Source organism: Pagrus major, chromosome 3 (assembly GCF_040436345.1).
Source record: "Pagrus major chromosome 3, Pma_NU_1.0".
NCBI lineage: Eukaryota > Metazoa > Chordata > Actinopteri > Spariformes > Sparidae > Pagrus > Pagrus major.
In genome coordinates, this window is record NC_133217.1 from 10,901,450 (window position 1) to 10,928,873 (window position 27,424).

The following is a 27,424-nucleotide window of genomic DNA, read 5'->3' on the forward strand; positions in this document are numbered from 1 at the left end:
GATAATGGCTGTCTTTACCAGGGGTAGAGAGTGTGAGCCAGCCTGTGTGTGTTCATCTTGTGAAGCGAAAGATCCATCTTTGTCGAACACAGGAAAGAAAAATTGGAGATTTGGATTTTCCTGTACAGCTCGATCGCCTTCACTCTGAACATTTTGATGAGTCTGGCTTTAGTGAATTCATTCTTTTACTCAGACTAGACACAGCAGAGGTTTTTCAGTTGTGGCTACGCTACTCCCACTATGTGAATCAATCTGCTGGATCCTGAGGACAAATTTTAATGTGCGTGTGAATGTACCAAGGCCACCATGGCACTTTCATGTATTAAGAAACTGTTCTGACCAATGCTAATGAAGTTACTGTGCCAGTGTGTAGGATTTAGGAGGACCTGGGGGCAGAAATAAGTGTATAATATTGCCAAAAATGGAATTTAATATTCATAATTAAGTTTTCACTAGTGCATATTCGTTGCCTTTTTGTCATCTTAGAATGAGCAATTTATATCCACAGAGAGAGCTTGTCCTCTTCCACAGAGACTGTAGCCCAGACTGGACAAACTGAACACTGGCTTTAGAGAGGGCTTTATGTGTTTTTTGCGATTTTAGCAGCCACCGCAGGCGAGAATGAGGCAAGGAGTGTTCAGTTGGTTGCAATTTGCATTCTGCATGAGTGATTAATATTATGTCCATATTTTCCTTGACTGTGTTAAAAATACATTTCGATGGTGCTGTTCATAATATTTACTAGTATTTGTATTACTAATATTATATACATCACTTCCTTTCATTTTGGGAGAGACCATTATTTGCTTTCTCGTCAAGAGTTAGAGGAAAAATGTATACTAATCGAATATCTTTATGTTAAAAATGAAGCTACTGCCAGGTGGTTAGCTTAGGTTAGCATAAAGTCTGGAAACAAGGGGATACAGCTCACCCGTCTCTGTTGAAACACAAAACACAAATGCAAAAAAATGCAAAAAAAACAAAACACAAGCTAAGCTGAGCTACCTGGTTGTAGCTTCATATTAAGCACACATATATGAACGTGGTATCAAATTGAAAGTGAATGATTAATGATAGAAAAACTTCATAGAATAAGTAAAATAAATGATAAAGTAAATTAAGCTGTAAGCAGTATATTGATCTCTGCCAATAAAGTGTTAACATTAACTGGAACATTCGGAAAGATGTCAACATACTTGTTTTCATAAATTTCACAGGCCCTGAGCAGAAAAGCATAACAGTCGCATGGTGCATGTCCCTTCGGAGAAAACTTGAATCAGCTCTTGCAAACTGTTCGAAGGACTTCTCAAGGGCTTCGTCAGCACTCAAGATCATGAGGGCAGATTAGTTTGAATAGGATCATTGATCACATAACCACAACTGAAGTGGCACTTTGATAGTGTTGTTGTTTTTTTTATTACCGTAGAAAATGGATTTCTCCAGACTATATTCTGCTGGTGAAAGGTCATTTGACAGTGCTGCGAGGGCATTTTTGTGAACACTGGACCTCTTTTGCGGAGGGAGATTCCACATTAAAAAACATCAGCTCAAAGAACAAGCATCTCCCACCTCAGGCATGACATCTGGCAGATCCAGAAAATCAAAAACAAAGAGTGAAAGAGAGAAAAGTCGAAAATATAACGGAGGTGCACTTTGGCTCGAGGAGTGTTTGTGCTCACGGAAGTCGTTGAAGTGGCCTAAAAACTGATCTCTCACAGCAGGGTGCTCATTGATCCTTGTCTGAATGTCAAAGCTCTGAAGAAAGGAAGGTTTTCTCTCATGTTCTGTATGTTTTGAAATTTGTTCTCTTGAACTACCTCTCACATTGGCATGGATGATTCACGTCTTGCCAAAACAGCATAATCTATAATATCTGTCTTCATAAAAGGCTCACAGCAGGACACATCTTACTGATGAGCACCCCGATGTGTGTGTGTGTGTGTGTGTGTGTGTGTGTGTGTGTGTGTTGGGGTGTGTTGCTGTTCAAGTCAGCACAGTACTTAATGGGGGAAGTGATTCGCTTGGTAAATTGCATTATTGCAGGCATATTTCACTGACAGCAGCAAATGATCCAGTCTAACAATATCTTTGTGTCATATAAGCCCTTAACATTATAGAATAATCTTACAGGGCTGTTTCCTAGCATAGTTGATAATTCTTTGGATGAAATGTTCCACTGTTTATAGATGCTGCTATGCCTTATATACTGTCTTTTTAACTTGCTTCAAATCCAGGAACTGGAGCGAGTGACAGCGTTACAGACTAACCTGCAGCTGGCAGCAGTCATTTGCACTAATGCAAGGAGGTAATGGTGTTCTATTGCATGCTATCTATTCACTAGATGAAGTAGCTTCTGAAATAGCCCATTCAAATTGCATCTGCATACTAAGTGCTCTTCTCATAACTTGAGATATGATAACAGTCCTTCCCTTCATATATTCTCAGCCTGTTAATATGGTCACAAATGACAAGTATTATAATAATCATTCTGTCTTGTTTGACCTTGAAATAAAGTCAGAAACATGCCGCCATACATGATTCTGCAATAATTCTGTCTTAGTGTTGGTTAAAGTTTTGGTGGTTATAGTATACTGTATATTGTAACAGTAATTCCTTCAGACATATTCCATTTTCATGATGTATGTGTCGGGCACAGATTTTGGTGAACCTGAAATATCAAAAACAAGATTATTTGTCCCAGTGATTAGTCCAAATACGCAAGTTTCAATAAAATAGGCTACTAGTGCTGCCAATTCCTCGCTAATTGCAATAATTACCGAATTAAAAACATCAAGACCAAATATAGTACATTTTTGATGTTGTGTTTTCTCTTTACTGCAACGTCTTGTGTGAAGGCAACTGAGCGTCGCAAAGGAGGGATTCACGGAAGCCAGCCTAGGTCTATTGGCCAATCAGAGGAGACGACAACTGCTGACAGGCCTGCTTAAATCGCTGAGGACCATCAAGACGCTGGTAAAGTTTAAACACAATATACTGTATTTTTCTTCTAGACTGGATCAAGATATAGTGTAAAGCAGACCATTAAGTGGGCGCCGATGGGCCGAATGTGGCCCTTTTAACAACCTCATTCCAGCCCTTAGATCATTTTGTTAGTAGGCTAATTAGCCAGTTGATTAGTAGACCTAACGCTTGTACCTTTTGGAGGATGGCTGAGCGTGAGCAAAGATAATAGAATTAAATTAATGTTTGTTTTTAATTATGATCATTTCACATATGCTAATTCTTAAGTAGCAATTAGTCACACAGTTGGAAAAAACAAATCATGTCAAGAAATCAGAGATGTTGATTCAGCCCTCTGAGTCGAATCCAATCGTGAGGTGCCTCGAGATTCCCACCCCTAAAAAGACCAGAAAAGCTACCAACAGCTGAAATGTACATGAGTAAAATCTGTATAGGCTCCAGCAGTTACGCTTGCAGCCTTACCACCCTGAGCATGCACCATCTGGTCGACAATTGAGTTCCGACTCTGACCTTCCTTCAAAAATTCTCCCTTCTCCCAAATAATTGCATGTTTTTTTATTGGGTTTTTGCTAGACCCCTACATGGATTGTCATTCTGATTTAGTTTACTTTCAGGACCAAATTAGTACCTGCCAGCATGAGTGCCATGCCCCTCACACCATCCAGTGAGATGTCAGTTTAAATAAATGAAAACTCAGACAGTTGTGCCAGGTATCTTTTGGATTACTTGTGTAAAACTTGGCCATTTGTAATTACCAGTGAGCTGTTTATGTCTGTAAATGTCCTACAGTGCTAAACATACCAATCATGCCACTGTTGAGACAAAAATCTATGTAGCCTATGTATAGTACATGATTTAAAATGAAGATGAAAGTTAATCAAACATACCCTGTTGTAATAATTTGCTTTGATCGTTCGCTCTAACCATAATCATTAAAAGATTTCACTGCCATGGTCACAGCAGGAAAGCATGTAATTAGTGTTGAACTAGTTATCACTTAACATTGTGTCCTGTTATTGACTTGACGCTGTATTAATTTTCTTCCTCTTGGCATTTTTATCCTCACAGCAAAGAACAGATGTAAGACTCAGCGAGATGCTTGAGGTATTGTAATCCACTCCACACACACCAACACACATGCAGAGATATGTTTATAATTGACTCAAAAGGTCAAACATCAGTAGGGATTCTGCTTTGACAGCCAAACCCACACAAACATGAGACAAATGCCTATCTGTTGTGAAGGTCAGCTGTGGCACATTGAATAGATTTGACTAACAGTGAGTGTAATCCTTGGTTATCTGCAGAGTATCTGCAGTAACAACCATTTTTAATAAGCTCAAAATGGATCCGATAAAACTGATGCACAGAAGAAGTCACCTAAAACTGTCATCATTCAGAATAATCTCAACTCTCTTTCTGTGATATTTTGTTACCTTTTTAATAGTTTTTTTTTGTATTAAATGACACAGTCTATACTGCACATACAACCCCAGCCTATAAATAGTATTTTTTACATGTCGTCACTGCTCTGTTCCTGTAGGAGGAAGACTATCCAGGTGCAATCCAGCTCTGTCTGGAATGCCAAAAGGCTGCCAGCACCTTCAAACACTACAGCTGCATCAGGTACAGTACGAACAGATTAAGTGATATCTAGTTGTATCCAAATGGAACCAGGCATGGACTTTATTTTGTAAGGTTGGATGGAAAGTTTTCCGATCATGGTAGAATAAAACATGATATAAATATGATGATTCTGAGAAGTGTTGTTCTAGAATAATCTGAAGTCAACTCTGCTTCGATAAATGAAACTAGGAAATTGGTCTCCCTTAAAATTGTGACTGCTGGAATGTAATCGTTCTTTTTAAGAGGCTTTTTACTTTGTCTTGTTTTGCTCAGTGTCTTTGCCTTGTGGCTGTGCTATGACGTCAATGCAGGTTCTAAAAAGTCGGTGTTAGTGGGCTTACAGTTTGGCAAAACCAGGACATTTGCAGTGAGTGTAAGCTTGCTGCATTTACTGTTGTCTTTAAGAAGCATTTATGGAATGCAGCTGCCAGCTTTGACCATATCATCACTCATTTTTTTAGTTTGAAAATTGTTTTTTGGATTGAAAGGTACCCACCTAAAAGATGAAGAGAGACAGGCAGGCATCTGGGGAGTCGTGCCATGCAGATGGTCAGATGGAAAAACACTTCATCGAACAGACACGCAGACAAATTCAATGAGACACATGAGAGCATCTGCGGATGTTTTGACATGACCATCAAGATAAACCCTCTTCTCTCTCTTCTCCTATCTAAGATTGAAAGTATAGGATATGTTGAAGATTGTGTACCAGAGGGGCAGTCATCTCTGTCCCTTTGATTTCCTATGTAATTGTGCTCAATTTGTGGTGGTAGGTGGGCGCCACAGTGCTCCTTTCTGTGTATTGATTAAGGATTGATCAGAGATGCACGCCATTGCCGGCTCTCTCTCTTCCTGTGACGTGCACAGACTCAAGAGTATTTAATGAAAACGGGTGTGGGAATGAACGTTTCGCTGCTCCCAACTCACACCAGTGTAACACCAACACGTGGTGTACTGCTGCTGCTGTCATTTTTGCTATTTTTTCATGTATGGCAGACACCAGACACGTGTTTGTTGGTCTGTTTATCACAAAACAGTGAGCTCCATGTCAGTGTCCAAACAGTGCAGTTAATGTGACATTAATAATGTCCACAGTAAATAGTAAATAAACCTTGAATATGCTGGGATGGTGGTTCCCAATGATACCACATATTGCAACCAGTCTATCAATAAGAAAAATGCATAGATTTCTTCTATAATTGTCAGCGTCACTGTACTCACGCAGACCGGATGTGTAATCGAATGTGTCTGTGGCAGCTGGATAGAAATTCGATTGCCCTCTTCACCTGTGCTTTCCTTTGCAATATGCTAATACCGCTTCCTGAATGTCGTAGTTTTTAACACTGATGCATTGATCACACACCTGTCACGCTTTGCATCAGCATGCACATTGTACTTTGGCTGGAACCTTGACTGCAGCATCGCCCTCCCTGAGCAGCCAGTTGCCGGTCTGCTGCTCTTTGATTCAACCTTGTAGCTATGCTTTTCCATGCCCCGCTGAATGTCCTACATGGAGGCACTGCCTCATGCCTGCCCTTTCCTTGTCCCTGTCCCCAACCCTTAAGCCAATACGGTTTTCCCAAGAAGGCACTTAATCAGCCTCATGCCCCGTCTCAGTCCATTTTCAGGCGATCCACATGGGCAGCTGTTGGGATGTAAGATCCCCCCATATGTCAGCACGGTGTTCATAAACTGTGGACTCTACTGTGGCTTTAGACAAACAAAGATTTAATGTAGCCTGGAGTGTCTCTGTGGTATTGTTAGCCTCAGAAGTACAAGAGAATGGGAAAAGAAGTTAATTTTTGGCATGTGGCTGCTATCAATGAAGATACATACTATACATGTATTGACAATCTACATTTTTCTGCCTTTACGTGGTTTAAAGCAACGACAAAGAATTTGTAACTGGTTATGAAACAGTCTCAATTTAATACCGATGCCTCTATATGACCTACATAAAGAAAAGAGACCTTTAGTGAGAAGTCAGATAGAAACGATTTATGGCTCGCAGAGTGAAGTGCCCAAGTTTACAGCAGGCGGAGGTTTTTTGTAATAGAACTTCATTTTTGATGTTATACTTTGTGGTTATAGCCGATACTGGGGTAATGAGCTATCAAGTGTGAGTGTATTGTAGCAGAACACTTGAGGTTTCTACCCAAACATGCATTTACTCCATCATCTATATCGTTACTTATAGTCGGGATTCTGATTTAGAGGCCTTAAAGGAACAGTTCACCCAAAAATGAAAATTCAGTCATTATCTAATCACCAATAGATAGTGATGGAAAGTCAGGTAAAGTTTTGTAGTCCACAAAACATTTCTGGAGCTTCACAGAAAAACGGCGTTGCAGCATTCTCCGAAGCAATTGAAGTCGATGTTTTTAAAACATAAACAAAAACAACTCAACTCAACTCATGCACCAACTTTGGATGGGCTGTGCGTAAAACCTGGTGATGGTGTAAATAACTTATTTTCAAAACAATTTTGGGTCTCCCACACCAGTTGTCATACAAATTATCAATGGGTTATTTTAGGTGAAGCCCCTCCAAATCTCCACTTCAACTAATTGCCATTTTAGCATTGAGGGAGATGGTTTGTTTAGAGGTGCTAATCTAGGCCAAGGACAGGGCGGTTCAGCTGCATGTTCAAGAGGAGCCAAGTGTAGGAAGGCCAGAGGGCTCCTACGTTAATTCCTGTGTCTGAGATACAAGGATAATTGTGTGTTGGCTGCCCCTAATGACACAACAAGCACTGCAGCAGTTTACCAATTTATTCAGAATGACAGCGCCTCCTTCGTGGTTGTTGTGTTTTCTTTGGAGGCTGTTTGATTGCCTGGCAGTGCAAATTTTTAAGAGGATCTCCGTGTGTATTAGCTTCCATAGTGTGTCACTTGTATTTGTGTTTACTTGCTAGCCTTAAAGAGGCCCCTCAGCACTTTGGTCAGGTACTTTGAAGTGAACAAAAATGTTTCGAGGTTGTATTTTTCTCTCTGGCGAGTTTGGTTTCACACATAGAAAATCAGTTGAACTGCAGTGCATTTATCTGTCTCTCTGTGTTTGTCAGCAGCATGACTTTTTTCTGTTATGCTTGTTTGTTTGGAAGAAGGAAGGTTTTATATTTGTTTATTTGCAACTACAGTCCTTTTCATGATGAGCTCCAATTATGCCTGCATGCATTTAATTCTCCAACAAACCTGCCTTAGTCAGACATGTTATCTGCTTTTTTCTGAATTTGTGGAATTAATTGGATGTTCACATAAGCTGCTGGACTTAATAGTCAGTATAGCAGACAGACTAATTACCCTGCTTATTCTATTATTAGGCCCAAAAAACATTGACAGACTCTGCCTAAACCTAAAGCATTGCAAGATATTTGATGCATACCTACCTTAAGAGATTGCTGTAAATATTCTATTTCTTGACTTTCTTAACTGTATCCAAGTTTTACATGGACTCTGGTCCAAAAAACAACCAAAAACAAGAGGGGTATTGGATATGTATAAAAGTGTCCCTCCTGAGCCAGCTTCAGCTGAACTTTTCGTGTAAAAGCCCATGTAATCTTGGAGAAAGGACCATAGCCAGAGCCAAATATCTGATTGTTATCACAAACCTTGCACTTGTCCAACACAAGAACAGTAAGTGCTCATGTGCCTGGTCAGGTGTTACATTTTTTGTTCTCAAAACTCTCTTCTTTGTTGAGTCTTTTTCTTTTTGAACTCTCCTCTTTAAGCTCCCCCCTAGCCAACCATGTTTCACTCTTTAAAGCCCTTCTCCCGGCACTTTGTTGCCTCTCTGGCTCCCTTGCACCGTGGCTGACATGACGACAGCAAAAACGGCATTCTCACGAAATCTGAGCATCCGGCATAACCCTGAAAGTCCACACATTGCCTTTTTAGCAAGTCAGCAGTCACTGTGGAGGAACTAGCCTCAAGGCCCCGTGGACACTGAATGCCAGTGGTAATTGAAAACGTGGTGGGAAAAAAAACCCTGATTTCCACGTAACTCTATTTAAATCCTTGTGTTCCCCCGCAGGGCACAGATTGTTAATTAGTTTTTTCTCCTCATCTGTTATTTATGCATTCTATCTGATCGTGGAAAGGGTGCCAGTATGTTGGAGGGAGCACGTGCATAAACAGTCAGTGGACAGCAACGTTTATAGTAATATAGACACAATTACAGAAGGACTGAATTAGTCCCCTGCGTTATTAGCTTTTAGTTGACCTCTTGTGGTGTTCTTCAAAAGCCCAGAGGTCTTGAAGAAGATCGAGGGTCTTTGTGGGTTGCTTATCTTGTATTACGCCAAGCATTGATTGCTCTGGTTGGTTTTCCAGTCCCATTTGAAACTTAACCACTGAGCTACATTGATTTACAACTGTGCATTAGTAATATTCGGCAACAGCAATTTTGATGATATGAAGAGGGAGGCTACGGGTAGACAGTTGGATGGTTCTACATTAACTTGTGTTAGCTAGTCAGGATGAGGTCCAGAAACTGTTCTTTTACGTGTTAATAGAAGAGTTCGACATTTTGGTAAATAGGTTAATTTGCATTCTTTCTAAGAGTGATATTAGAAAATAGGTACCACTGTCATGTCTGTCTCTAGATATGGATCTAGAGTCAGCTAATGGTTAGCTTAGCTCAGCAGCTCAACAGCTCGCCTCACTTAATATGTTTTATCTTGTTTGTTTAATACAAATGAAAGGTAAAAACAACATTTTGCCATTTTACTTGGCCTGGCTTTTGATTAAATAAACAAGATATAACGAGTTAATGAGTGAGCCTTGAGGCAGGCTAGCTGTTTCCCTCTGTTTCAGGTCTTTTTGCTAAGCTAAACTAATTTAGTACTCTCAGGTATGTTTTCCCCTGAGTGCTAGTCTTGTGGGATGTGTGTCTTGTCTCATACGCTCTTCCAATACTGTTCAGTTTGTGGTTTAGCTTCTGTTACTCTATGACACTGCAGCGGGGGAGTATACTAGAACAATCTGTGATGAACAGGGCATTTATCCTGTTGGCCTCTGCTCCTCTGGTGCATCTCCTTAGTATGGCTGCCAGAGTTGTACGCCTTTGTTAGCACTCTCCTGGGCGCTGCATATGGACGTTTTAGATGTATGTTTTCAGTAGCCAGGACCTGACATTGATCTTCCCACCCGTCTGTAGTTGAGCCAGCTTGCGTACTTCTTTGTGTTCTCTTTATATTGGCATCCAATCGTGGTTTCCATAGAGGATACTGACTGTGACTTGCCTTACTAAGCTTGTGAATTTATGTTGTTATCATTGCTTTGGTGCATACCAGCTCACTGGATTCAGTTACAGTGTGGTTGTACTTCATTACATCTTCTTCATCTTACTTCTTAATTGTCAGTTTTCCATTGGTGTGGCTTTCTGTCTATTACTCGTCCATAATATTTGCCACACGCAAGCACACAGGCAGATAAAGAAGGGTTATAGTGCATCGAGTTTTGTAAATGGCACGCTCATTTTGTTACCTGTTTTGCAAACGACCTGTGGGAATCAATCTGCAGTCTCCTCTCAGTTTCTCTGCTCCCTCCTCCTCACTCCTTCCCCAACTGAAGCTGAGATGCTTAATTAGCAATTTGTTAAGGACACTCTCTCCCTTGGGCGACTGTGGTCTCACAAGGCACAACATAAGAGCGGGACTGACCTGAAAAAGACCCCAAGCAAAGCAGGGACAGAGAGAAGGGGAACGGTGGAACAGAGGATGATTATGAATGGGTGCAGTGCAGGGGGAGTCACAAGGGAATTGGTGGTGTCTTGGGATGGGCAAAACAGTTGTGATTTCAGTTGCTACTTTTTCAGCTTTTGAGTTGAAAGCATTTCCCAGGATGAGGCAAAAATCCAAGCAAACGCTCCAAGGATGTGTAGGCGTTTTGTATCTGTGACAGTCTGGTTCTCACAAATTGTGCAGCAGATTCCACTGTCTAAGTTTAAGAAATTGAAACACTTGAATCATACAAAAAAAATTAAAAATCACCCTCCAAAAATATTTGTTGGAAATAAATGCTTAGACATTTGCTCCCTTTTTGCCCTGTTTATAAGAAGTCAGAGAATCGTAAGACACATGGCGACAGCTTGTTGATTAAGTGGTGCTCTTTTAGATAACTGTGTTAACTGTGTTATCAATCAATCAATCAATCAATCAATCAATCAATCAATCAATCAATCAATCAATCAATCAATCAATCAATCAATCAATCAATCAATTAACTGATATTAAAAGTAAGTGCTTTTCATTTTCTGCTTCAAAAACGAGAAACTAACCCTTGATTTCTTCTTTTGTCCCCCACAGCGAATTAAATTCCAAACTACAAGACACTCTGGAGCAAATAGAGGTACGTGCTTCCCTGCTTTATCTCTAATTCCATTATTTGAGACCAATATCAGCAAAAAGACCCTCAGCAGTGAATAATATTTTGTTCTAACCTTGTAATTTTCCAGAAGCCCCATCTGAAAGAAGCAATTTAAACTTCATTTTGACATTTTGATAGTTTGCCGTTCTCATTCTTGGTCTGCCAAATATTGACACATTCAGAAAGTCATTACTGTGAGTGTACAAGCAAAGTAAATTATATCTGTTTCATCTCTAGCTGTGTCGTGATGCTTGTGTGTGATAAATGGTATGCAAAGCAATTTTCTCCGCACCACCACCGCTGCGCCTCAGTTGATTAATTACTTACAGTTTTGTCAGTACACAAGAAACAGGCATGCGTGCACACACACACATACGTAGCTATGCACCAAGGTGCTTGTTTGTTTTCCTGTCAGCATGAGTTTGTGATTAAGCAGAGCAAAATCCTCCAAAATCATAAACGTAAACACTTGCACAAAGGATTTTGGAATCTAACACCTTCATCTTAAGAGTGCCAAGAGTCAACAGCACTCGTATTAATGTACCCATGCCAGAAATATAAACATTACCATCCCCTACTGTTAACACTGTCTATAGAAAAGCAATCAGCCAGACAACGAATAAAGCTATTTTTCTATAATGCTCTCTTGGCATGATGAGTCAAAGTAGAAATCCAGAGGATGTGTTATCAGTGATGTTTTGTTGCTGTTGTACAGTTTTCACTATAGTAAGATGCATTCGCTATTGGGCATATGCTACCACACTTTTTGACACATCAAATGAAGATAAAATATCCAATAAAATAAAGCAACACTATGTAGTAATTTGTATTTTGCGTGATTTAGCGCCCGTCATGTTTCTGAGTGCGACACGTAGTCGTAAATGCAAATCCCAGTTTGTCAGATGTAACATAACGTTACGTGCCAACTACAAACAAAACTTGGCACACCATAACAGTATTCTGTGTGTAAAACTGATGTCTTGAAGCAAACATGCATGCTCAGGCATCTTTGCCATGCGGTGGCCAAGGTCGTAATGCCAAGCTAATCTAACCTGTCCTGAGGCAATAACACCTGGCTGTAGCATGCTACTGGCTCAACCTCTGTTGAAATGGGCTGACTTGGCTTATGTTCAGAAACTAGCGAGTTGACAACTTCGCTCACACAGCCAAACATCAAGCAAGTGCAACAACACAAGACGTATATCTTAACAAGCCAGCTAATATTACTCACCATTGAAGCTGTTATTTTAAGGTAAAATAGCCACATAATTTTGCTTTAAGTTAGTCATGATTACCAAAAATTACAGTATGACTTAAACATTTATTTACTGGCTAATAATTTTTCAGCTTGGTTTCCTACTGCTATTTAACCAGAATGTACATATGTGTAGGATTTCTGTATGAATATTGTAGAACAATAGACCATCCCACTAAAAAATAGCGCAGTCTATGCGTTGCTCATTCATTCTCAGTGTCCTTGGGTGGGTATTGCAGTCTGTCGCAGTGTGTTTTTGATACAAGCAGTAGGGGGCAGCAAAGACTGTGCTGCGGTGGATTTAATTATCAAACGACCGATCAACCCATGACATAGCACTGTTAAAATTCCACAACATATAATATAATCAGACCAATTCGTTTTTATTTGTCTTTCCTCACTAATAGAGCATTTTGTGTTGTTAGTGGTAGTCATAGTTATGTTCAAGTGTAGCTTTGGTGTAAAAAAAAAATGCCTGGTGATGCAAGCTGTTTCATCACTTAGCCTTTGCCAGAGCTATATTCTCTAAGGTCGGCTTATGTGTCAGGGTTACACTTCCTTACTTCCTGCTAACTTCGTCTTACTTTCTTACCCCTCTTTTTTTTAATCTCGGTCAAAGCCTTACACACATACTCTCGCATATATACACCCACATCCACATCTAATTACCTGCCCTTGGCCTTGTGTGGTAGCTATACATCTGCACATCTATATCTAAATCCCTGGTCTTAACGTTGATAATCCCTTTCTTTTCTCCTCCTCTTCCCTTTTTCCTTTGTCATCCATCTATTTCTGGCTCCAGGAGCAGCTTGATGTCGCCCTGTCAAAGACTTGTAAGCACTTTGATGTTTCGCACTACACCAAGGTCCAGCTGGCCTACACGCTCCTGGGAAAGACACAGGTCAGTGGTTCGACTCGTCTACAGGGTCACGGGGAATGGCTAAACATTACTGCTTGTTATGATCTGCTTGTTGCCCGTACTCATTTCATATGTACCTATATTTGTTCCTCTCCTTAACAGTATTTCAGGGCTGTGTGCATTCAGTCGGCGGTGTTGTTTCCCTACTCCCCTTCCCCTGACTCACCACATTCATTAGAACATTTTTCAAAATTCCTCCATAGTGAGGCTGGTTAAACCATCGCAGAAAACATTCGAACAATATTCGAGTTTCTCTTTGTCATGATTATTCCTTCCGTCTTGCCTAAGTGGATTGTTTCACTCCAGTGAGTGAATTCAGGGTCTTCTGTTGGCAGCAGAAAATACTCTAGGCTACAAGGCGTGCATGCCATCATTTGTGATTATTCTCTGCTTACTGTCAATCAACTGATGCCAACAAATGTGCAAACAAAAAGAACAGTTCTGCAAAATAATCCCTGGATGATATAAAATAAGATTTCAGCACATCAAAACAGCCGAGACGAGTCTGTCACAACTCGTTTGTATGTGACATTTTTTTTGCAGTTCATTTGAAGCTGTAAAACAACAACAAAAAGATACTGTATTTTCTTAGTAGCTGCAGAGAAATATCATAGACTGTAAGCTCAAATGACCCCGATTTTATTTTATTTTGAGCATGTTTTTTCTTTATGTCTCACCCTTTTCTCCACATGTCCCATTTCCTTCATCTTATTTGTTGTCAAAAAATGTTGATCCGTGATGCTACGGCCTCTCTTTCATAACCCGTGCACTCCACCATCATCAACTCTGATCTCTTTCTCACACCTTTACTGACATTCCTTCCTCTCTTTCTCCTGACTTTATGCTCACTGCTCACTTAGGTACAAAACAACATTTTTCCTTTTACTCCCTTATACTCCTCTGTACCAGTTCTCTCTGGTGAGGATAATCATCAGTCAAGGCTTAAGTTGTAAGGACTTATAATCTTTGTGCTTACATTATCATTGTCATCCTTGAAATATTTGTTACATTCCTACTCCAACAAGTAGGAAAATTGCTGAAATGAGAAGCCTTATAGCTATGCACGCTCATGATAAACAGTGAAGAGGCTGCTATGTTGAAAAATGGCTCATAACACCTTTTGGCCAAGTTTGTATGGCCTTTGTGATTCATCAAATGCTGTTCGGTTGCTTATCCAGCATTCCGAACTCCTGTACTCACACATTTTCACTGGGCCTCCTGGTGATGGTAATTAAAGTCTGTGAGGATTCAGGCTTATGGTGGATGTTGGACTCCGGCCAGACTGTACTCAGCGTTGTGTGAATACTTGCCATTTTTAAATTGATTTACATTGGCTGAATTAATGTTTTGCAAGCATGGCATTTTAACCATACAGCTGTTATAGCGCCAGTGTAAATCCTGCTAATTAAAGGGATAGACATTAAAGAATAAAATCATGTCACCGTCTCCACATTACCTTGCACTGCTGATGTGTGAAGGGCATTTGCAAGTTTCAGTAGAAACTGAAAGTCAAAGTGTAGTCGTTAATCATCACATCACCATGGCAACCAAATGAGCCTCGTCCTCATCCTGTCACTTGAGCAACAACAAAAATAGCACATTGTACACCTGAGCCTATGTTGATGTTTGTCAAGTATGTTTCATTAAAGATAGGTTTCAAGACGTAGGACATGAGAATATGCTCTATATTATCAAATAAAGAAAGCTAAGCAGGCAAATACAAAAAATAGTATCCAACATATATAAACACAAACCAAGCGAGAAAAAAAAAAAAAACACAATTAAGACACTCATTCTTCCTCCTTTCTGCTCAATGGGTAGTATAAATTAATAAAGGCAAATAATGAAAACAAAAGATGAAAAGTAATAATGGTAGTAGTAAAAATTGAGCCACATTTTATAAACTTCCTTCTTCTAGAATGTCAAAATAAATTCATTAGCAGTTATCAAACCGTAGGAAAGAAGTTGCTGCTGGGCCCTTTTTAATACAGACGTGGAGTCTGAAGTTCCCAGTATGACCATCGTGGAATGAATAATGCTTTTCTTATAGCTGTGATAATGAGCATTTTCAGGTTCAAAAGCAAACTAAGGCGTTGTTGTTGACTGCCTCTTGTGCTTGTTGTTTTTTTCATCATTCTTTGTCACTGTATCCATCTCTCACAGTTTTACACTTGTAATCTGACAATTTTCACTTGGATACATCAATAAGCTGTGTCATCCAGTAGGCACTGTTAGCACAACACCTTAGACCATTTGTATTTTCGTTCTCCTTACATTGATATATCGGATGCACTGGTAGCTCACAGCCTAATGAGCCTAACATCAAGTTTGCTTTTCCAACATTTGTTTGTGTGAAACATCTGTTTGTTTGGTTTAAGTAGCTGAAGAAGTGTGAGTCTGTTTGCTTTAGCAGTTGATCAACAATTGTGTCTTAAGACTCGTGGCTTGAGATTATAATGGTTATTGTGATGTTAGTTGTCATAGTTGCCTCCTTCTTCTTGTCCATACTTTGTACAGCCAGCAATTTTCTTGCTGTTTTCAGGAAAGATGAAGTGAGACTCTCTCAGAATAGAGGGAAGAAATGTTCAAATTACTTTTGTGGCAGCAGGCTGTCAGAATGGACGGGGGCAACATTTATGGTCATGAGCTAGCGGTGACAGAATCTAATTGAACTGCAACATGCATTACCTACAAATAGGGCTTTGCTCAAAGCTGTGCCCACACGTCCCCAATTCACTAGGGTCCCATAGTGAGGCTGTGGGTGGGAGGTGCTAAACAGAACATGATGGGAAATGTAACTGGACTTTGAAAGAAAATAAGGGATAGCAGACTTGAAATGGCAAAGGCACAAACAGTGCAAAGTGCCTTGTTGCAGGATTGCACTGCAGATGTTTTTTTTGTGAAATCATTGTTTCATCATCATTGCTGCTCTAGTCAAGAGTTTTTTTTTCATGATATGATGATATGATTTTGTGTTATTTAAAAGCGGTCGCTTCTAGCGATGAACCCACAGAAAATTATCACTCAAACCAAACATCAAACAGACAAAAGTAGCGACTAGCTTGTAGTGGAGCTTTAAATAACTGATTTCTAGCTCAGGACTTTGTGGAAACAGTAACATAGATAAAAGAGGAGTAAATACTTAAACTCAAATTCATCAGGTTGCCAGCGACATGATTCCAAATTAATGCTAATGTTGCTCTGTGTCTGCTTGATGTCTCAGAGAGCCACTGCTTGCTAACATATTAACCATAGCAACTTTATAAGGTGATAATGAGTCAATGTTGTGATTACAGCGTGTTGCGCTACCCCAAGTTGCCAAAAACTAAATAATGCAGATTTAATGAGGAGATTCCATGTTAATAGTTGAAATAAAACAAAGCCAAAGTAGAAATGGAAGAAGCTGGCTGGGTAATTATTATACGATGCTCAGTATGCCAAGTTTAGCAGTGTAAGAGTAATTGGGGGAATTTTCCTTTAAGTCATGGTGCCCTGATAATGACTCATTTTAATTAAATGGTTAGGGTGTTCCTTATGAGATAAATGGTGCTGTAGGTAAACAGAGCTGAAGGCAATTAGCTGTGCTACAGTACCAAACATGTCACTAATATGTCTCTGCCATAGTGTTTTTCTGTTTGTTTCGTGCCCTTATTGCTTTATTAATGGCACGTTCCACAGCAGACCAAACTTGTTTCAGAGGTGTGAATCATAGAAACTGGAGACCAAACTGCCATTTTTCACTTGGACTTGAATTCTGCACTTCTCAGGGTAGACAGTGATCCTCTGTTTCCATCCTGCCATCTTGTGTAACTGCTATAATATGTCTGCATGCAAATAATTCAAAATATCAGGAACAGCATGTGTCTTCCAAGAAGTTAAATTTACAAATTCCCTCCTGTTTTCTTTTGCACAGATCCACACTGGCAGATGTCACTGACATCCTGACATGATAGTTTTAATAACAATGTACTTGGCTCTCTCCGCAGACTGCTATGGACCAGCTGCACATGCACTTCACCCAGGCCATCCACAACACAGTGTTCCAAGTGGTGCTGGGATATGTGGAGCTGTGTGCTGGCAATGCTGATACCAAGTTCCAGAAGATGCAGTACAAGGATTTGTGCACGGTAAGGAGATGAGCGTAGTCAATTTATTCCACCAGTATTCACACATTCTGTCTGTAATAGAGCGGCTTTTTGACCAGAAAAGGTTCAGTCCTCTGTTAGATGCCAGTGTGAAGACTTCTTTCGTCGGTCCAGTGAAAATTTTAATAAAAACACCACCTGCAGTGTGTTGAAAGGACTATGCCATACTGCTGTGCCCACACTCACACACTTTGTTACTTTCATTACCCCTCGAGCTTTCTTATTGCCTTGTAGCCAAGTGAGAAACGCCTTATTTCATGACAAGGGATTCTACAGATTCTCCATAATAGGGTGAAATGAAGGAGGTGAGTCAAGCGTGGAGAAAGTGATTGAGAGAAGGGGAAAAGAAAGTGTATTGTAGCCCCCTCACTATGAGATAATTAATCTTGCTCACGAAACAGAACCAATGCAGTGCAGCAGCAGCACTTTTTGACTGGCCCACACGCCCCAGGTCCCCCTCTGTCTTTTTCTTCACCCTCCAGATCAAAATAAATCACATTTGCATAGCCATCAAGCCATAACATAGCCAATTCATCATGAACTTTGTGAGAGTGAGTGTTCTACCCTAAGGGGCTGTGTTACAGTGTGACCTACAGTGTGGAGGGGTACATAGAGGTATAGGTAAAGGTTACCCCTGGCTGAACAGAGGGGGCAGTTTGTTTCCCTGCAGTCACTCCCGATATGTCAACTGTCATAGTTCCTTTCCTCCCAGACCTCTAGCTCCATGTTCCGTCTTGCTGTTTGACTGCACAGCTTTTACCAGAGGCATTTCCCACTGTGCTCATATCTACAAAGCCCTGCCCTTTACCTCTTACCTTGGTGCTGCCTCTCCTCCTACATAACCCAGTTGGTAAGTGGCCTGGAAGGAGCAATATTAAATTTATAAAGTTGGAATTTCCATGTCAAGATTCCTTTTTTGTGGACCTAGGTTTAGATCGAGAGGGTTTAATGCTAATCTACTCTTTTTAGTGTAAGAGCTGAATCAAACATTGGGTTGGGACTTCTAAAAGTTTCAATTTACTTTCCGGACTTTGATGACCAAGATAGGCTTGTACGTAGCAATGAGTGGTGTGATTGAGTGATGCTAATTAAATGTTAATTATTACTCAGTTGCGGTAAGAGGAGCTTTCTCTCCCTGTTTTGGGGTCAGAGCTTACTTGCAGGAAGTTTAACTTGTTAGCTTGACCAGTAGCTACTGAATATACCATATGATATCATATTAAGATTTATAAGAGGGCAGGTGCCTCTTGGAAAGTGTCTGGATGAACGACATCTCTTAAAGGTGTTATTGATAACATTCAGCCACTAAATGAGGCATTCCATCAGAAAACATTTTGAATTATTGATAAACATTCAGAATAATGTCTTGAAAGAAAAGTGATACTTTATTCAACACCTTTCTACAAGCTCTGTAGATGTATTATTTAAAAAAAATATTTGTCTGGATAAACAAGATTATATGACCTTTCATGTTAAATAAATTGGGATTTCTTTATTATAGACTCTGTAATGTGAGATTGTGAGGGAGTAGAGTTTGAGTTATGGTGAAAAAAATCAAATATAGAATAAAGTTTTGCTCCATATAGAACTCATGCTTGTTTTTAATCTGTCATCTTCAATGCAATTCAAAAGATAAGATATCGGACCAACACAGTCCCACAGAAATTGGATGTTTGAGATTCTTTTTGCTTTAAGGTTATTTTTTCCACTAGAAATTCTGCTGATACGTCTCTTTGAAGTTTTTTAGAAGAGAAATGAGTGGACTACTTTCATATTTTAGCTCTCTTTCACGTTTTTGTGTTGTTGTATGTCGTATATTTATGTAGTATATTCTTTATTCATTGAAACAAAACATTCTTCACTTAAGCTGAAGTAACTTAACTACTCACTGTTTAGATGTTTTCCTGTTGACCTTACTTTTATTGGGCTTACTGGAAATCTGTGTCATGGATCGCTTGAATTACTGTGTGTATGGAGCTGTACAATGGTCACAGACACATCCTAATGTTTACTTGTGTTTGATAGATACCCTCTCAGCACGCCGTGTTGCCTGGATGATCCCACTCGTACCACAAACACACACGTAGACTGTACAAACACTCTTACCAACTTGAGATTGATGGGATGTGTCGTTAGACTTTCAGCTGTGTGATCATGATTGATAGGGCAGAACACACACACACACACACACACACACACACACACACACACACACACACACACACACACACACACACACACACACACACACACACACACACACACACACACACACACACAGATGCTCACTCAAATGAAGGGGTATGTGAACACCCAGTTCAGTTGTGTAGCTGTGTGCAGACACTTTTATGGGGAGATCAAATGTTTTGCCTGCTTTTACGCCATATGGATTATTATGCTGCATGTGCCGGTCTCAAAATATCAAAAGGGGAACTAACCAAAGTAATCATGTGAAAAAAACTACTTGTTTATGTGGAGCACACACACTGGAGTGAGGTTGTTTTGCAGAGCTAAAAAGCTCAAGATGCACTTGACATGTTCTTTCTTAGATGTCCATTCAAAGTGTCCTTTTGTGTCCCCCTCTGAGGTTATTTACGATTTTGCAGCACGGAGCACTCGTTGACTGTTTCCAAGGTCTTTCTGATTGGTATAAAAGATATACCAGTGACAAGTCCTGGTTCAAATCATAAGACCAAATGAGCTAAACAGTACTCTCTCCTCTTTTAGTGAATACAGTTGATTTGCTCTTGAGCAGGGCATCGAACCCTTACAGTACCTGCTCCAGTGCAGCTGCTCAGCAGAAAATATGTTCATGTTGGGTGGCTGTATCAGTGGCAAACTTGGTGTTTGTTGAGAAGAGAAAACTTATTCAGCTGCTGTTCCCCTGATAAATAAAGGTTAAGGACCTTGCACCCTGTGACCCTGTCTGTTAGTCATGCAACTTAAAATTCAAGGGAAATGGGAACACTCAGAAAGGTCAGTTCTGATTGTGAAAGGGTCTTATTAATTTTACATCAACATCTCATCATTATTGGCCGGCCCCCCTCCTTATCAATCCCCTGGTCTGTCTGACATTTCTCCTGATGGAAATAGGATGGTTCACTCCCAGAATCAAGATCTCATAGAAGAGGAAGTGACTGTAAAGGCTGGATTATGTACTGTACATGCCAACACTTTGGTAATTTGATTAACTTCTAGTTCATACTGTATATTCCGTAGTAGTTATAGTAATGATGTTTACTGAATATGCTTACAGAAATATTGTTTCACGGCTGGAAGCTGCTAGTGTGGCTCTACCCTTTTTATTATTGTTTTTACCTGTGTTATGCAAAGCCATTAGCTCAACTGATGACAGAAAAATCACCCCAACAATATCAAACAACTGCTCATCAGTAACCCAGAGAGATCCATCCCACCCTGTTTTGTGCAGTGCCCCATTATTTTGAAATAGATTGACCTTTAGTTCAATTGTATATAGAGGATAGAACATTTTGCAAGGCTGTGGAGTGGATGCAGACACTGTTGCCACTTCATGTTAAACAGTACCCTGTTACTGTGGTTGGAGATAGCTTCATTACAAAATGAAACTAATTTGCTGCCAAACAGTGTGCGTCTTATCATCCAAGCTCTTATGGATGGAAATTGGTCTCATGTAGTTTGTTGTTATTGCTCTGCCACTGTAGTGTTAGACATCTGAAGACTGCAGCTATTTCTCATGACAAGTGTTTGTTTTTTCCCCCCCAAAGAAATGTTTTGTTGTTCATTAAAAAAATTCCCTTTAGTTTCCTGGATCATGCCTCTGTGCCTCTGGTTTAAATAGCAACAAAAATGCTTCCCTCTGAATCCCATAGAGCCTTAGTCAATGTCTTATTCAAAATTGGCATGTGCAGTGAAACTTGTGGTTGAATATGGCAAGTTTTTTTGTGATGATGCAAATGAAGTACAACATGAACAAGGCAACAAATGATTGAACACATGTTCCTGTATGAAATGTCAATCTCGTTCCTTATTGTGTAATGTGGATTTTAGGGCGCACTCCCTCCTCTTCAGTCCCCCGCTGCCCTGCACTCACATTACTTCGGCCATAACCGGCCTGAGCACGGTTACATCTTGTACATATGTCATCACGTCGTAGCGCAGCCGCATCACAATGGAGAACAACACAGAGAACATGCCTTACTTTACTGACTTTTTGTGGCTTATTTTGTGTCGTTTTGTTCATAGACTGCCCTCTCACATTCCTGGATTTCTTGACTATGCAAGGCGGTGTAATACACATGATTATACTTCATGTCTACGTTGCGCTCCCATGCTTGTGCTTGTGCATGAGCAACCTTAGCGTGCTGAAGCACACCTTTTCCAACTGTGCCAGAGCCAAGAAAGGTACGGTGCGCTCACACTAGTCAAACAAACTGGACTTTGGGGATCAATCGTGCTTGGGCACGGTACGGATGGCATAGTGTGAGTCCACCCTTAGTCTACTTAAAGGGCCATTATGTAGTTTTGAAGAAGAAATTCACACTCAGAATTTTAACATTTACAATATTAAAAAGGTAATTATACAAACTCACTGAATAAAACCAACACTAAATGCTACTCAGAAATATTTATTTTTTCCATAACTGAATAAACAAGCTGTTCTCAGAGGAAAAAAAGGTCCCTAGGCAGGGTCTGCCACATATAAACAGTAAAACAGTATGAAATTGTGTTGACCTTTAAGGTCAGTTTGTTTATTCGGGTTATTCAGACATGAAAATGAAGAATGTTTGTTTATTTAGTTTGTTTAGGCATTTAGGCATCTTCTGATTAAAATTTCTTCAACCAAAACTACATACTGCACCTTTAAAGCACTTTGACTGGTGCATATGATGATGATGACGAAAAGCAGTATTGCTTTTATTTCATGGTGTCAGCAATTATTACTTTATTGTACTGTATGTACTGTTGTTTTGCTAGTAGCATCAGTAAGTGGTCTGAACTCAAGCAGAAGGGGAAATCCAGTTTTGTTACTCTTTAAGAGTGTGCCACAGGGTTCTGTATTCGGTCCTGTGCACGTTACATTATACATGAGAAAAAGACTTCTTCACTTTTATGCAGATATAACCAATGTACTTAGACTGATTTTATGCCACCCAGAATGCTACAAAGTATCTGAAACTAGTCCTTAATCTGACAAAGAATAATCATTTCCTGTCCGATTGAATAATTCGGGAGGAGCAGGGTGATGATATGATTTATTGTTCACAAAGCTATTTTCAGAGGTTTTTGTGATAGGGACCTGCTGTACATAATTGTCTAGATGTGTTGTAAAAATGTGTCATTTTCGTTGGCTCAAAGTTAAACCAGACTCTTTTTTACAAACTTGTGCACCATGTTGTTTTTAACAGTGTGTGTGACGTCTTCTTTCGCAGAGTTTACTGTACTCTGCTTCCTTGCTGGCACAGCAGGTCTACAGATTGCTGACGGCATTTCTGATCTCTTGCAGGTTAATCTGTTTTTTAAATTTTTTTTTGAAGGAAGGGGGGTCTGATTGTCTATTCCTAGAATGTAAAACAGCCGAATGAAGGGTACCTGCACTCTCCTCCACATCTATTTAATAAAATGTGTGGCATTTCTTTTCATGCATACTCCTACACACATCCACACACACAGTGGAATGGAAATGGACTCAGTGATTTGGTTTTTTTATAACCTCTCTGACACAACTTGTCATATGTTATGTGCATAAAGATTGGGAACTGTCTTGAGAAAACCAAATGGCTGTTCCAAAATAGATCCTGAGCCTGCCTCCTGTGAGTTCTCATTTTTGCAATGGCTGGTTCCAGCAATAGATTTATATTTAGGTAGTTAAGGTAGCAGAGGTTACTTCTTCTCATCAAACCCATTGAAGATGCTCACACACACACACACACACACACACACACACACACACACACACACACACACACACACACACACACACACACACACACACACACACACCTCTTACCCCCATGTCGTCTCGCCTCACCCCAGTTGCCTGGCAACATGCTGTTGTGATACAGTTGGCTGGTGGAGAACATGGAATGTCAAATGTAAGCCTTGTTTTGTTAGTGCTGGTTCATTAGCTTTCCTATCTGACCGCTGGTGCTGAAGCCTGTTTGCAACTGCAGCTATATTTATTTATGTTTATTTATTTCAGGTTGGTCTCATAAGCACAGTTATTGTCTGTGTCTGTAAAAGAAAATTAGAATTCTCGTATGAATATCAATTGTAGAAAGCGTACTGTACAGTAGTAGTTCTTCTTCTTCTACTTGGCTGGAAAAATACTTGCTTTCAACCATGTGTTCACGTAGTGTTGAGAACAGAGTTGTTCTTTTACTCGCCTTTACTGCACTACGCGTGTTACTGGAGGACACAACTAGATGGGACACCAATGTCCGTATAGAAATTCCGTGTTTGCATGCTGCTGCTGTTGTGATAACTGACCCCTGACCCTGTAATATCCCAAACTGACCCTACACTGTCCCTACTGTTTATGTGCATATGGCATCTTTTTTTATTAAAATAAACTTTATTCAAACAGATACACAGCAGGTAAACAACATCTTCTGTAGAGTCTACTATCACAAACATACCAGGGGGACCAAAGCTGTAAAAATCAAAATCAAACCACAACTTCTTCTTCTCCTTCTTCTTCTTCTTATGCTCTTTGTGCAAGTATTTTATGTCATATTCAATAGTGGATACAGGCAAAGTAAGTAAATGCAGACGGATACAGAATTATTCTCTACAAGTGCTATTGATATTGAAATAAATTAGAGTTGTCTTGGTGTAATTATCTAGCAGCCCAGTGTTATGATTGATATTGTTGTTCAAGTATCAGGATGTATAGAGTTACTATATATAGTCATAAACAACAAATTGTTCAGCTCTATGCTGAACCAGCAGAGGGCAAAATACTGTGAAGATGATATGCAAAATTGTTCCCTGTCTTACCTAATGAGAAATGCTAATTTACAGCTGAGTTGACAGTGTGTGCTTGCAAAAACATCCTCAACAGGAAAATGGTGATTAATGTCCATTGCAACAAAAGTATTATAAACCTCTCAAGTTCGAGTGCAGTTAAAACAAATTTGAATGAGCATCTATTACATTAGTAAGAGTATACTTGTCATCTTTGGAGGTTTTGCAGGCCATGTTGGTTTAATGTGCTTTTGGGAATGGATGGATGATGTATTTAACAGTGAAAAGCATCACATTACCTTCAATAATCTGTGCCTTTATACAATATAATGTATTAACAACTTCTTTATTTTAATTATGTTGACTATGATATATTTCTGAAAAATGGCCATTGAATTAATGACAAACACTATCCATGACAGTGCTTTGAGGGCAGTGGATTCATGCCTGTGGTGCAGTTTAGCTGCCTTTGGCAACAGCTCAGTCATTAACATCTTTTAGTGATGGCTAACAGTCACGAACCTACTTCAGATGTCTCAGTAAGAAATGTTCTGTTGAGAGATTGTCCTGGTGGTTTGTCACTCAGAGACTCAGAAGAAAAAGCCAGAGGAAAGTGTGGAACTTCACTTACGTTAGTTTTTGCACAGTCGGGGTCTTTATTCCAATGCACTGTTTTCTTTCTCAGCAACCATCAGTGTGTGAGGCCTGTGGTGTGTAATTTACAATGCTTTCATGAAAGATAGCTGGGTTCTACAAAACACTTATTCATTTTAGTGGTTTAACCAAAGTAAAGTGCGGCTGCTGTCCACAGCACTGTTTCATCTGGCAGAGATTAATTTGTATCTGAACATGTTGACAGGCGAGCTGGGCTGGGGAGCCTTGAACTGTGTCAGAGGCTACTATTGTGCCAGATGCACCTTTCATAGACGTGCCAAATTTTAATTTGACACACAGATTTTTCCAGGCTGTCTGGACTCCTCAGAGCTCAGAATCAGATGTGTTCATCTGTTGGATGCATGCACAAAAAAACCCGGTGTGGATTATCTTTAGAGTACTTTCTATTATGTATTTTCAGCTGTCTTTTTTTTTCGATTTAGCACTACTCTTATTATTATTTATTGTAAACAAAGATAAAGGTCAACGTTAGAAGTCTCTTAAAAGTCACCATTACATAGGATCATGTTAGTGGCAGAATTATCATTGATTTGTTCTCTTCACCCGCTCTTTTGTATGCTAGTGTTTCACAATGTGCAGAAATAATAAATTTGCCAATTTATAGAAGCAATAAGTCACTTAAGGCCTTGGATATATGAACATTAAATCACAGCTGATGTATTTCTTTATGTTGCACAGACATCGACTGATGAATCACCTGAATATACATATTATAGCTACCTTATTGAGCTTTTCCAACAGGTGTTGTGACTTTTATTCTATAAAAAAATCTCATATAAGAAAATGTACATTAAAAATATGAACTTTACACAGCTGCTGTTACCACGACAACCATACAGTACATTCAATAATACATTAAGAGATCCATTTGCTTTTTATATGACAGTTTCTCCTCACAGATAACCTAAAAACTGAGTCTTATGTCACTTAAATGCTATTATAACAACTGAACATCATCCCGCAGTGATATTTTTACATTTATATCCCGTGTATTAGTAAGACATCATCTTAATGACATCCGTAATTCATCAGTTCTTACATTAATTAGCTCTTATATAAGATGAAAGCTTCTCTTTTGACACAGAAAAAGGATTTTTTCCAGCATGCTGTCCTTGAATGATGGGTATAAGCAGACTTTAATTGGATGCAACATGGAGGACAGCTGATTTTTTTTTCTTCCTCTTGCTGAATCTAGTAATTTATTTCAAAGTAGTCCAGCACTGTGTGTTTCATAACTCTGGAGGTATTCATTTTTTCTTTTAGGCAAACACAATGCAATACAAGCACGAAGATAAAAAATACAAAATGACAAAGAATTCATACACTGCGGAAAAGAGCATCAGTGACCTTGTTTTCATCGCTCTACCGTTTGCAGCATATCACCCTGGACAGCTACATTCCCTGCCTGACAGACCTGTGCAAGGCATTGTGGGAGGTGATGCTGAGCTATCACCGCACCATGCAGTGGCACGAGGAGCATGACAAACAGGAGGCCTCACCCACAGGTAAGAGATTATACCTGAATGACTATATGACCTTTTCCCAGAATCTATTTATATTCAGCCACAATATGATATTTGTTCTGACTTGAAAAATGCAGCGAAAAAGTGCAGTTTCCTGTACAAGCATATTATCTAGGTGCAGTTACAGATTTAGAAATAAAAGTACAATGGCCTCTCACATGTACCACAACCCATATAGGGAGCACATGAGTGGTATACATTCTTACATGCGTAAGCTTATATTTGGTGCCTCAAACTCTTCTTCCTACTTTTAATTAAACTCTGAAAAATCTCTTTGTCACCTGCTCAAGTTTTTCATTTAGATTTACTCATAAAACACCAAATCTGCTCCATATACCCCAAGATGAAAAAGTGAGTCACATATTCAGTTTCCAAAGACTTGGTTAGAACAGGCTCGCTTTCTCCACACTCTCAGGACTCTTTCCTGGCTCTTTGATTTCAACATACAGTAGGTTTATCAGCTTTGTAGCTCACAGAAAGGAATGATTAAATCTCGGTGTATGAAAAGAGATGAGAGTATTGAATGTGTGGCGGTATATTAGCACAGTGCGCAGTGAAGTGGTACTGAAGTGGCAAATATTTTTTCAGCATTTACTGAGTCCCCTTTGGTGGAGGGGCCATTGAATGATTCAATAGAAAAATAATTACTTTCATTAGAAAAAAAAAAAAAACCTCTCTGCAACAATACAAATACTGCAGCCCTGTGGTGCAATAATAAAAAAAGTGTTATGTATTAAATTCTGTTGCATTATCAATCTTGAATTGGTTTGACAGTCTGCCCTAATTTCATGATTATAAATTATAAGCACAATTTGTTGAGATTACACTGTTAAATTGATATGACCCAGTCGTATGGTCTCAAGGATAAATATATGCACAGGTGATGAACCATGAATGATGCATTTCTTTCTTATGGAAATGTGTCATCCATGACTTTGAATGTGCTCTGTTTTCATGCTGATACAAACAAGACTTTCAAATCCAGC

The 27,424-nt window shown here is 39.5% G+C and overlaps 1 protein-coding gene across 1 annotated transcript in view; it reads left to right on the forward strand.

Moving 5' to 3' along the window:
• The window catches only part of vps50 (VPS50 EARP/GARPII complex subunit), a 103,855-nt gene that overhangs the window by 21,335 nt on the left and 55,096 nt on the right, over positions 1-27,424 (forward strand). Inside the window, exons 6-13 of the mRNA XM_073463481.1 lie at positions 2,235-2,305; positions 2,856-2,973; positions 4,051-4,086; positions 4,526-4,608; positions 10,916-10,958; positions 13,034-13,132; positions 17,137-17,277; positions 26,291-26,420. Of these exons, the coding sequence (XP_073319582.1) occupies positions 2,235-2,305; positions 2,856-2,973; positions 4,051-4,086; positions 4,526-4,608; positions 10,916-10,958; positions 13,034-13,132; positions 17,137-17,277; positions 26,291-26,420 (721 nt within the window). The remainder of the gene's footprint in view (positions 1-2,234; positions 2,306-2,855; positions 2,974-4,050; positions 4,087-4,525; positions 4,609-10,915; positions 10,959-13,033; positions 13,133-17,136; positions 17,278-26,290; positions 26,421-27,424) is intronic.